Raw genomic sequence first — 13207 nt, 5'->3', positions numbered from 1 at the left:
TGTGCAAGGTCAGGAAGGACGAGGAACAGGTTCTGCTAGTTGCGTTTTGGGTATAGGTGCCTGCTATGCGTGATCCCCACTAGGCGATCCCATATGCTTATTCCGCCACGGTTAAGTCCCCCCCTGGGCGGACCCGTGTCTTCCCTCTCCGCTAACCACTCTTTTGCTATGCGTACTCCCCCTTTTTAGGGCTAGTCCATATGTAAATTCTGCCATCTATCCCCCCTTGGGTAACGGATGGCCTCCGCAGCGTCCTCCCTATCGGGATTGCACGCTTCCCAATGTACTGTCGTATTTTCCTAGAATTATCTAGATGCTCACGACTTCCCAAAAAAATATATCTAAATCCGTAAGACTTCTGTTGAAGTAGGATAAATCAGGGCCAGGGACATGTTGGAGGACCGCGCCTCCCATAATGTGGGTGCGTCACGCTTGCTAGACTATCCCCTCATCGGGGGCGTTGGTAAGGTGCAGTCATTATGGCGCTTTCCATAGTTCTCCCATTTCGTGGATTGTCACAAAGATCAAATCCACTTAATAGCACTGAAGTTCCCCAACCGAAGGGGAACGTTCAAGGTTACAGAAGTAACCCTTCGTTCCCCGAGGAGGGGAATGAAAGTGCTATACTCCGTTGCCATAATGACTGTCCCTTAGCTGTTTGAAAGTCTATTCAGCTTAAAAGGATGGCGTTTGCTCGCTCCAAGTGTGCTTATATGCTGGGATAATTGGCAATGCAGCACACCTGCGCAAGCTTACGCTGGCAATTCATTTCATTCATTGGCCTGTTCAATACTCTCCAGAAAAGCGGCTTCTGATTCGAATCCTCCCATTTCGTGGATTTTCAAAAAGATCAAATCCACTTAATAGCACTTCCGGTCCCCGAAGGGTTACTTCTGTAACCTCGAATGTTTATTACTGTGGAATTGATCAATGGTTCTCTGAAAAACTGATGAAAGTTCATCTGACTGTCACTCCAGGTGGGTAATTATGCAAACTGATGTTGAACATTGTATTTATTTTTATAGATTTTAAAACAATTTCTCCTGGTGTTGCTTTTTATTCATTGATGTAACCCTCTTCCTTTTGTTGTTTTCTTGTGGCAGTTCCGGTGAGCAGATCTTCACACACCACTGAAAACACACTTATACAACCTAACACTCAAACAACAACACGCACATCTGCAGAGTCCGTCCAGGACCTAAGAGGTACCTTTTACCCATCAAGACATTTTTTTGACATTTCATCTAAAACAACAACGAAATGTTTAATTAAACATAATGTTTATAAAATAAAATAAAAAGATTTTCTTAATAAATTTTATTTTTATTTTATTCTTTAACTTTTAATTTTTTACAAATAATTCTGTGATTTTATTTCTCTCAGATAATTGTCACATTTACAAATTGTTACCAACAACAGTCCAGTCGTCAGATTTCACTCCTCTAATTAATAGCTCTGGTAAATCATCTTTTTATACCTGTTGGTTTGTTCATTTTGCCTTCAGAGTACTTACAACAACAGCAAGTGGTAATTAAAATAATAAAAAACTATTTATTGTTTAAAATTGTCTTGACATTGGATTATTTGATCACACAAACATTTTTCAGAGTGGAGTACTTTACTACTACTGCTAATAATAATTGTTATTGTTTTCCAGCTGTTGTGGGTGTGGTTTGTGCTGGAGTTTTGTCTTTACTGGGCTGCTTATATGCTTAGCGACATGGTGGCTCAGTGGTTGGCACTGTTGCCTCACAGCAAGAAGGTCGCTGGTACGAGTCCCAGCTGGGCCAGATGGTATTTCGGTGTGGAGTTTGCAGGTTCTCCTCGTTTTGGTGTGTGTTTCCTCTGAGTCCTCCGGTCTTGTCATAGTGTAAGAGTGGATGTGTGAATGTGATAGTGTATGGGTGTTTCCCAGTACTGGGTTGTGGCTGGAAGGGCTTCCTCTGTGATCCCTTGGATGTTATTATTATTATTTTTTATTTATTGTGTGTTCACTGCCCATGGGAGTGGTTATGTTGTGTGGTTCTCTTCCACTTTTCCTATGTGTCTGCCTGCTTGCTAGATAGAGCTATGCTCTATGGTGCTTTGTGGTGCTCATCATTGTGTGCGTGCTGCAGTGACACGCTGCTACAAAAGAGCAGTGTGCCTTAACCCAAAGAGAAGTTCACTTTCTCCCTACTCCAGATTTGTGTTTGCTGCATACTTTTTGGGTATTGACCTGTTGTTTGATGTGAGAGGTTTATTGAGCTACTGGGTAAAATTTCACCTCTTTTCTTAGAAGAAACTTGTTGTTTGTCTTGTGTTGTGGAACTTACAGGCTGTGTGTTTGCTTTCTTAGTTGTATGATTTAAATATACTCTTTGTTTGGTATTTAAAAGGTAACTGTATTGTTTCTTTGTCAGATTTTTTGATTTACAAAAGGTAGCTGTAGGGAGAGGGTGCCATTTTATTCTATGTTTATTTATAGTAAGGGAGTAAAGGAAAGCCTTTGTTGTTTTACTTATTTTCTTTTACCTGAACTAGGTTATTTAGTACTCCTAAGCTAGTTACTGTTTTTTTTTTTTTTTTTTGTTGTTGTTGTTTCCGTTAATCCTTCTCCTGAAGACTTATGCTAAACTATATTGTTTATTTAATGAGAACAAAAGAAAAAAAGATTCATTTTTTTCTTGTGGTTGCTTCACATTTCTGAGGCAGAGGACTGAAGTGTTCCCTCAATTTAAATAAATGTTTATTTAACCTTTACATAACTCATTAATTTGTTCATATTTTACTTTCGATTCTAAATTTTAGTTAGTTTAGTTTACTTTGTTATTTTCTTTCCCCAACACTAGACAAAAAGGAGAAGGAACGTAACACAAAACATAGTTCTACGTGAAACATATGCCAGAATAGTTGGTGGTTCACTCTGCTGTGGCGACCCCTGCTAAAAAAGGGACAAAGAAAAATAAATGAATTTCTATGCTTTGTTTCCAAACCTATTTCTGTGATCATGCTTTGAACTACTCAGATTTTTATTCTTTAAGTTGTTCTGACATTTTAGTGATCCAATATAACTTGTATTATTAAAATTAATACATTGTTGTTGTGTTTTATTCACATGTTGATGCTTTAAACATTACACCACTCAAAATATAGATCCACCAGACTTCAAGGTATTGAAACTTCTTCTGTGTGTCATAAAGATAATTTATTTATACACACCAAATTAATCAGACCCACTCAAAAAATGCTTGGAAATTCTGAGCCAAATTTGGCTGAAATATGAACACAATATGGGGTTGAAATAATAACCCTGCATTTTTGGAGTGTATTTGTGTATGTTTGCTGTAAATCATCTTCTATCTTTGTCTTTTTTTCTGTCAGACTGTGGACGATTCCTGTTTCTTCTCTGAAGAAATGATAGTAGTAGTGTATAGTTTGGCTGATCCACCTAAAGGAGACTTTCCATTAAGTTACAGTACAGCTGTGCATTACTGTGAACAAACATCTCACGAACAGGTTCATTCTGGAATGTGAAACAATATTATGATGATGCAAATGCCAAATAGTGCAAATTTAGCCCCCCATTTGTCTGATAACCAAAATGTTGAACGTTAGCACCATTTTGAACACCATTTCCTACATGGCACATTAGTCACAATGTTCCACTCAGGTCTGAGACTGCTGCAGACAGTTTGCGGTGCATGTGGTCAAAGAATGGAACCTTTTGCAAAAGGCTCATTTCTTTCAGTTGCAACATAAATAAAGCAACTACCCATTTTCTATGGCATATAAATACCTGTATGGCCACTTTTAACCATATGTGTGACCAAAACTATATTAAACTACGAGGAGCTATATGTGCATGCTTATCAGATCAGTTTCAGATCCCTTTCCCAAATCATTTCAGTGATGACAATGGCACTTGTTCAGACTTCAATAAATGTTTTGAATAGCAACTCAAAGGTTCATTTAAATGCAGAAAATGAAATGTTTAAATATGAGTCGTGTGTTTTGGAGTTAAATATTACAGGTATGAAAATATGGAAGTAAGCAATAATAAATAGTGGCGTTGTATTACATAGAAGAACATAAGAAGTGTTATATCTTATTCAGCACACCCACTTTAAATGTAATATTTTATTTGTCCATCTAAAGGGAGTTGTAAGGTTCATGCAGTTTATTATCAATATTTGTAAACATTATTTTACTGGTGGCAGTCATTGCATGTAATTAATTTTAGTTGATACAGACTGGTGAGTAGCCATGGCTATGGTTGCTTTACATTTGTGATTAATACAGTATAAGTACTTCAACATTTTGCCTGGATCAAAGCCATTATGATAACACCAGATCCCTCACATAGAAGAAGTCATTGGTTTACCAACTGTGAAACTTGAGCTTGTCGTGATCAACTAAATGCTATTTTTTTAATTATATGTAGTTTACAGTGTTGTTGTTTTTTAGCAGTAATCTTTTGCTGTACTCCCTTAAATAGGATGCTGATTGGTTGCTTTACATGTCAGTCAGACGGCCTCCAAGGGGTCCTTGATTTGAAAAGCTGTGGAAGAAGGAGCCAAACTGACTACAAGCTTGATTTTGTGAGTCATTCGACTGTCAAAGAAAATCCTCTCATGTAGAAAATAGATGTATGGGTTGAGATGAAAGTTTACAGAAAGTGCAGAAGTCATGCTGTGAAATAAAATAAGAAAAACACAAATTTTCTCTTGTTGAAAGATAAGATGTGTGTGTAAAGAATTATGTAATGTATTTAAAATTAAATCACAACCCAAGTGAAAAATTCTGTCCTCTGTTTTAATTTGAACTTCATGAGATGAGGCATTTCAGGAGTATGCCTACACAACTGTTAAACTGTGTGTTTTTTGAGTCATGACTTTTCCCCCACTTGTTTTCAATGATTGTCATGTTTCTTTAAAATCCCATAAATGCAACAATGCACTAATCGAAGCTGGAATCTTTGAATGATAAAAAACCAACTAATTAACCATTAGACCACAACTGCCTACAAATATGTCTGCTTTCCAGTGTGTTGCTACCACAGGAACTGGGAACAGTGTTAGCTGTTTTTGGGGAACTTGTAACTAAATTGAAATAAGCATTGTGTTAAAACTCCTAGTGGCCGAAATTAGCTTTCAGGGGACCATCCTGGTAGCTATTAGGCATGGGACAATAACTGTTTTCAAGGTATACCGCTGTTCGAAAAAGTCAAGGTTTTAAAACGGCCAAAATTTTAATAATACTGTAATACTGTTCCTAAGGTATGTGCAAGATTTTTTCTGTTTTGTTGTTGTTTTGAGAACAACAGTATCTTTAGCAGAAAAGATATCCAAAGATGCAATTTTAAATTGTAAAGAATCTGTGTTTTTGAAACTAATGAAGACAGTAGAAGTCAATGATTCATTAGAATTATTTGGCCTAACATGTTTACTGATTCAAAGTATTTTAAATGCTTCTCAAAATAAGATATATAGTGTTCAAAGGTGGATAATGTTTTTGTTTTTTACCCAGACATTTACATATTTTAGAGCAGTGCTCAGAATATTGTCAAACCGTGATCTTTTTATCCAAGGTTATCATACCATCAGAATCTTATACCGGCCCATGCATGCCTAGTAGCTATTTCTTCCTATAACACCCAAGGGGCCCATTAACTGAAATACTTTTTTTTTAAATGTCACAAAAGCCCAATCTGACACCTGGATTTTCTTATGTAAGGCCTAATGATTTTATAAATGTTTTTTTAGATTTGATATTTGTACTGTGTGGAAACATTTTTATAAAAGCAATCTAGATTCTACTCAAGAACTCAAGTCATGCTACAGTATTGTGAGTAGCCTATTTAAAGCAAAGTGGCTGAATTCCCAATAAAGCACTGCATATAACAGTTAAGCTTCCTTGGTTGGAATACTTTTTTAAATATAAATTGTATTACTTTACAGTCTGTCTTAATTGTTATGAGAAACCAGTTTCCAAGCTTTTTTAAAACTAATTCATAGAGGCCGCATTCGCAGTGCAATGTGATAGTATGTAAAAAATGTTAATTAAATATTGTATAGCATGTTAAATATTATACAATCGCATGTCATAAATACCTGCAGCTTCTATCTCTTCATTGCTTTTGTGTCGCTTTAACCCATTCCTGACTGCGAGTGTGTCAGGCCACTGAGGCCAGCCTTCCAATCCGCGCGCACCAGTGACGTTTGCATCCGCGAGAGCGACCGGAGCGGCGCGATAGTAAAATCCTGCATGCTACTGAAGCCGCGGGATACGGGATACGGTAAGTTCACGAACCCCAAAACACCACAGTCTGATACGGTCTTTCACATTTAATAGTACTGTACCGAGAGTCCCGGTTTTTGGAATACAGTCGCTAAATAAATCCTCGCGTAACAAACATGCTAACTTGTTAGCATGAGCTACTGAGACGCAGGCCGCGAGAGTGAGGAGACAAAACCCGCACTGCAGCGCCGATTACCGGTGCAATTGTTAGGAAACACCGCTGCGTCTTCAGGCCGTGGTTTCTCCTGCAAGAAGAAAAACACACGCCTTCCCGCCTTGTTAACGGTGAAAAGAAATAATCTGTGGGTATTTAATTGCATTATTATGTGCTTTATAATATAGTGAACTCTCTGTGTGCATGTTTATACTGTGAATTGATGTACATACCACTTAGTATTGGATAACGTACAGCCTTGTTCGAGAAGTGAACAAAATGACATTACAACTGTTTTTGTATGGGAAAATTGCATGCATATTCTACTCTACAGCTATACATGAGAAACAGTATGTGTCATGTTACAAATACATGTCGTGTTGACATTATAACGTTTAAAACGTTATTAAATCTAGAAATGCTGAGTAGAGACGTTGGTCATTGAGTATTCTAACTGTATACTGATGCAGTTCTGTCTGTATCGTTTTATTATGTTTAATCCTTATGATTTTCATTTCTGAAGATTATGTTGTTTATGTCTTTTTATCATAATTAACGTTATTTCACACACAGCAAATGAGTGTTTTTAAAGATATTTTGATGCCTTTTGAATGTATTTCGAATAATTATTTATCTTTCTATAACTTTATAAATTAATTGAAAATGTAAGTCATTAAAATACCACTTTCTGTCATTTATGGTAGTCCATGCCGATTAGAATAACTGTATTTTAGGGTATAATAAAGAAAATGCGAATTGGAGATGGCTATTGAGAAGTTTTGATGTTTTGCTGCCAAGTTAAAGTCAACATAAAGCCTTGACATAGTTTTGGTAGAATTTTGCACTGTTTGTACAATGATCATCCATTCACATCATTTTTAAAATGTCTATTCTGCATGAAACTGAAGTTATGGTGATTTATCTTCCCCACTGTGATAAATAACTGACAAATGGCCTCTTAAATAAGTAAAAATTATAGATGTTATTGGTTTCTGTCTTTTGGAAATGGCTGAAATAACGTAGTCTGCTACTGGTCAGTCACATGTGAGTGACAGGTTCTCTTGCCCTCATGGCATCACATGTCTCATCAAAGAATAAATGCTGTTGTAAGAGAAAAAAGAAAGTTGTTGTGATTAAGAAAAAAGCTGAACATGAATAAAAGAAAATTAAATGCACAGATAAATAATTTTGGGCCAAATCCTGCAAAACTGTATGAAGAAAAAGAAAAGGCTGATCCAAGTCCTATTAGTTTTCATTTTTTAAAATAAATATTTCAATTATTTTGAAGAATTTTACTCTAACAAATTCAACATTTGATTCAGCATTCTGAAAAGGTGTTTTAAAAAACATGCCTTGCCAATCAGTTGTTTGAAAGGACAAAACCAAGTCCCTTTCTAATTTATTTATTTTTTGAAAACTCGATCACAATTTTCATTTCATCCCAACTGACTTTGCTCGCTGTTCAGAATGTCCTAGTTCAGCCTCTTTTTCTACATGTAATTGCTTCAGCCTGAATGAAACAGTGCATTAGCATACCCTCAGTTGTATCTGCATGCAGTAGATAAGCTGCTTGTTTGGCCATTTGGATGCATTTGCATCTTTGATCACAGTGGAATTTTAAATGAGTTCTAAATGTTTTCAGTAGCTCTGATAAACATTTACTGGGAATGTACACTGCTGTAGCTATGTAGTTATCAAACAGGGAGACCATGAGGATTAGGACAGTTTCAACTAGTTTGTAGCATTATAATCACCTGCAGACAATAATATGGCTTACTTTTTTTTAAATGTATGGCAAAAAATGAAAGTTCCAATAATTTTATCACTTTTGATGCATGTGAAAAGGCTTCATGAAAATTTAAAGAGTAAGAATTGATTTTGTACATGAAAAAATGGATCAATTGATCAGTAGTTTTAAGGGAGAATGAAAGATGCAATATATTTGATTAAAGAATAGTGGTGTTAAATCTCAAAAAACTATGGTAAATGATATATAATAAAATCATAAATGGACAAATCTACCACCATAAAAATAATAGAAAATGTTGACACAACATATTAAGAGCAGATTGAGGAAGATGGTGACTATGGTTTGACAGTAACAAACATGGAATGAAAGGTGGTAAAACATGGTTAACAGTTATTCTTCTGGGTCTATTAGTGTGCTAACCACGTCCTCTAAAAAACTATAAACCATTGATTGCTTCAAACTGGCATTTTACTGATGAATTATATGTGTGTGTGTGTGTGATGTAATCTTACAGGCCACCATGCGTGAATATAAGCTTGTGGTCTTGGGCTCTGGCGGCGTAGGAAAATCTGCACTGGTTAGTTAAATATTCAACATATTACCATTAGATACCATTTCTGTAATATTTTCTTCTCTGCTCATTAGCATTTATTTTGGACTGAATTAATTTTTTTTTTTCCATTTATCTTCTCTTACAGACGGTCCAGTTTGTACAGGGAATATTTGTTGAAAAATATGACCCCACAATAGAAGACTCATATAGAAAGGCAAGTAATCCCTTTTTAGTCAGACATTAATACTTAACATAGAAATAAACACAGTAATAACATCTTATTTTTTTTATAGCAAGTTGAGGTTGATGGGCAGCAATGTATGCTAGAGATCCTGGACACTGCAGGCACAGTGAGTCTAATATGATGCATGAACTCTTCCAGCCAATTACCTAATTAGTTTTGCATCTGAACTCAATAGATTATTGACTGCTTGTCTACAGGAGCAGTTCACGGCGATGAGGGACCTGTACATGAAGAATGGCCAGGGTTTTGCTCTGGTTTACTCCATCACAGCACAGTCCACCTTTAATGATCTGCAGGACCTGCGGGAGCAGATTCTGAGGGTGAAGGACACCGAGGATGTGAGTCCATTTGAATTGAGAAAAAAAAAATCATTATTGTTTTGCATGGTGATTGCTGAAACATATCTTTACTTTTTAAGTATAACAATCTGTAAGGTTATTTGGTATTCGGTCCACTATTTAATGAACTTCACCGCCCAGATAATGGCTGTTAATACCACCCGAAGGAAGAACTAATGAAGTAGGTTTTTTTTTTAGAAGTAGTCTTCCCACACCTAGTCTGTCTCTCACCTTGCTTCTTTACCAGATCACCCACATGTATGTGTATATTTTAAGCCCCTGCTCATCACAGGTTTTCCAGAAATCACAGTTGTCTATTTTCTATGCAAATCTGTATGAACATATTTAACTCAGTTCCTAGAAACACTACTCCAGTATCACTTGTGCTCCGCTCCTTTTTAATATAATTAAATAATAAGATAATAATCATAATGTAATGCAATTTTTATATGAGACTGTCCAAGCTAGTTAAAATAATTTGTCTTTTTTTTTTTACTTTTTTTTTGTGTTTTTTTATTTTAAATAATTTTTCCGGGTATACACTCTGAATTTCTCTCTGTCTCTCTCTCTTTCACTCGCTCTCTCTGTAGGTGCCAATGATTTTGGTTGGAAACAAGTGTGATTTAGAAGAAGAGAGGGTGGTTGGAAAAGAGCAGGGTCAGAATCTTGCCCGTCAGTGGAGTAATTGTGCCTTTCTAGAATCTTCTGCCAAATCAAAGATCAACGTCAATGAGGTGGGTTAAAGTTCATTTGGACTTTAAAACAAATGCATTTGCACCAGATATACAGTGACTAATACTATTCATTTGTGTGTGTGTCAGATCTTTTATGACCTGGTTAGACAGATAAACAGAAAGACACCGGTGGAGAAGAAGAGAGCAAAAAAGAAGTCAAACTGTGTCCTGCTGTAACACCACTGCATCACTGCAGCAGCTCTGAGCCAGGTAAACACTCACTGAATCAGCACGTCCATCATCAAGAACTCTCTTCATCCATTATCAATAATCCAGCAGTTAATTGTACATACCCCTTTTTTCCTACTAGGCTAATATTGTCTGACTAAAAATAATAATCTACAAAATTCTGCATTATTATGGTGTGATACCTATATTCATTTGTAGAAACTCATTGGATTTTATCTTTATCTTACTCACAATGTAAAGAGTATTAAATGTGATTTACTTTTTTTAAATTTTTGTTAAACACTTTAAATTGCTTTAAAGGGCCATGAAACCCCCTCGTTTCAGCAGGGTGTTTTCACACCTCTACTTTGGAAAAAGTCAGAAAAGTGGGCGTGTCCAGCTCTGTTTAGGGGGGAGTGTCGGAGGAACTAAAGTGGGATGGTGTGGGAGTGTCTATTTGGGCACGCGTGCGTTTCAGAGTCAAACTACACACACACACACACACACAGTAGAAAGTGATGGTGTTTAACCTACATGGACATCTGTAGTCGAATTATTTGCCAAATTATTAAATGTTGGTCTTTAACTGCAGTTTGGCTCTTTCATTCAGGGAATTCATTCATGCCCCTCGCGACAAACGCGATATTTGATTCGAGGATCTGCTCTAAGCGTGTATTTTTCATGCAATGTTTGATACCGCACGGCGAATGAGAGAAAAAAAACCTCCGCATTTCCCGGAAACATAGATGCACACGGCAGGTAGTGTCAGAAAGCCGCGTGTGTTATTCCGGTCACTAAATGCGGTGAAAACCCTACACGAGGTTAAAGTTTGGTTGTGGTGCTAACATGTTTACACTCTGTGCAATAGTTAACTTAGTTCGATACGAACAAACTGAATAAACAAAGAGCACTGGTCGCTCACTTACCAAATCTGTAGAGACTGGACAATCACCAGCAACTAGAGCCGCGTCTTTATTAAGAGAAGACTACAAGCAAATCTGGATCTCAGCGTTTGCAGATGAGAACAGCTCTCAGGTAAACAATAATCCTCCTTAGACACGCAAGTTATTGTTGTCGAGCGTCGCGTACACTGTTTATCCACGCGTGACTCCAGATGAGCTCTCACAGAGCTTGTCAGCTTGTCCCTTCATTTATCTGGGGTCGCCACAGTGGAATGAACCGCCAACTTATCCAGCATATGTATTATGCCGCGGATGCCCTTCCAGCTGCAACCCATTACTGGGAAACCAATATACATACTCATTCACACACATACACTACAGACAATTTTAGCTTACCCATTGACCTGTACCACATGTCTTTGGACTTGTGGGGGAAACTAGACCACCCAGAGTAAACCCACACCAACATGGGGAGAATGTGCAAACTCCACACAGAAATGCCAACTGACCCAGCTGGGGCTTAAACCAGCAACCTTCTTGCTGTGTGCGCCACCACGTCACCCTCATACCCAAATCTTTCTCTTTTTTTTCATTTATAATTATCAATACACAATCTCATATATAAATATTATACACAATCAAATCCACAGCCACAAAATACACACTATTTGACTTTCCTGGACCAAGGTTCTCAAGAAAATTAGCCCTAGAAATATTTATCCTAGTCTAGTGTTTGCATTTTATTTCTTCAAAGGGTTATTAGGTAAAAAACGTCTTTGTGCTCTTTTAAATTAGGATTGCATGCACTTGTCAACGCTGCCATCTATTGTTGTTGCCGTCTTGAGTAGTTGCTGTTGTTTCGTCACTGTTTCTTTTGCAACTGTGCACCTTGTGGACAAACTATGTAGTGCAAAAATACTCAAAACACACAACTGAACTGTTTGCCCATCATACATGTGTTTGTTGTTGTTGTTGTTAATAATTGTTGTTTCCTTCCTCTCTCTTATTCTTTTTTCAGATTGCCGAAATGAAGAACTGTTGCCCAGCTGGCCAACATTCCGGTTCCTCTCTACAGTTAATGGCCAAACAATCAATAAGGCAGAACACCACAGACTCCTCAAATATTACACAGACTTGACAGAAAATGAGAGATGCAGCCTCTGCCTTTTCTTCCAGAACAGTCTTGAAGGTTTTTTTCTTGGCCCTCTTTTTGATTCCTGTTGTTTTTCTGAAGGATCTGTGTCTGGAGAGCTGATTCTCCGTCTGTGACATGGAAAAAGGGGGTTAGACTTTCTGGAAGAGGGTTCGGGACTTTCTTAACGCCTACAGAGGGAACTGGGACACTATAAAACTTGCTCATTAATACTTTTTGTCATGTTTGGACCTTCAATAATCATTTGTAAAGAAGAAGCCGTGTTCATCATTCATCAAAGCATCTTTCCTGAGTGACTTTGAGCGCTCACTGCTTTCATATTCCCCATAATATGCTTAGACTCTTATTTGCTTTCATTTAAAGAAACTGTGATAAATTAAATAAAGAAAATGTCTTTTTTTTCCTTTAGGGTGGCAAGGTTAAAATTGAAATGACAAGAAATTTGGATCTGTCTATCTTGAGGATAAAGATATATTGTACTAAAGAACATGCTTTTTTTTCTCAATCAAAATGACTTTAATTTTCCAGCTTTTAAAGATAATTGAATTTTAGTATATTTTCTTTGTGTTGTTTTTTTTCTTGGTTGTATTTTGCGGTAGGCTGTTGCTCAGCCTGGGATCAACCGTTTTGTGCCTGAGCAGGAGAAGGATGAAATCAGATCTATAATCTAGAGATGACTTCTCCTCCGAGAACCGCTAAACCAATAATCAATAGTCAGGCCTTGACACTTCATTTGCCAAGTTAAGAACAGTCTCGGTGAGTCAGATGTTTTAGTTTTGTTGTTCTCCTCCATGGTTTAGTTGAGCATTTCAAACAAAGTGTCTGGCTGGCTTTTGATTTTGTTTTTAAAGTGATGTGTGCTTTATGGTTTTTTTTCGACATAGATTTAAATAAATGTATTTCATATTGATTTGATGTTGTATGTGCATTTT

At 36.9% G+C, this 13207-nt stretch overlaps 1 protein-coding gene across 2 annotated transcripts; it reads left to right on the top strand.

Annotated features, from left to right (window-relative positions):
• The first annotated feature begins 6198 nt into the window (after nucleotides 1-6198).
• On the top strand, nucleotides 6199-13185 carry rap1aa (RAP1A, member of RAS oncogene family a). 2 transcript variants are annotated; one of them, XM_087263096.1, is made up of 8 exons: nucleotides 6199-6277; nucleotides 8698-8760; nucleotides 8882-8950; nucleotides 9030-9086; nucleotides 9178-9318; nucleotides 9909-10052; nucleotides 10140-10262; nucleotides 12141-13185. In XM_087263096.1, the coding sequence occupies exons 2-7, from the start codon at nucleotides 8704-8706 to the stop codon at nucleotides 10227-10229; spliced, it is 558 nt and encodes a 185-aa protein (XP_087119222.1). In that variant the 5' UTR covers nucleotides 6199-6277; nucleotides 8698-8703; the 3' UTR covers nucleotides 10230-10262; nucleotides 12141-13185.
• The last annotated feature ends 22 nt before the right edge of the window (nucleotides 13186-13207 follow it).

Source organism: Danio rerio, chromosome 8, assembly GCF_052040795.2.
Source record: "Danio rerio strain M-AB ecotype USA chromosome 8, GRCz13ab, whole genome shotgun sequence".
Classification (NCBI taxonomy): Eukaryota; Metazoa; Chordata; class Actinopteri; order Cypriniformes; family Danionidae; genus Danio; species Danio rerio.
This window is presented reverse-complemented; position numbering and strand designations above follow the sequence as displayed.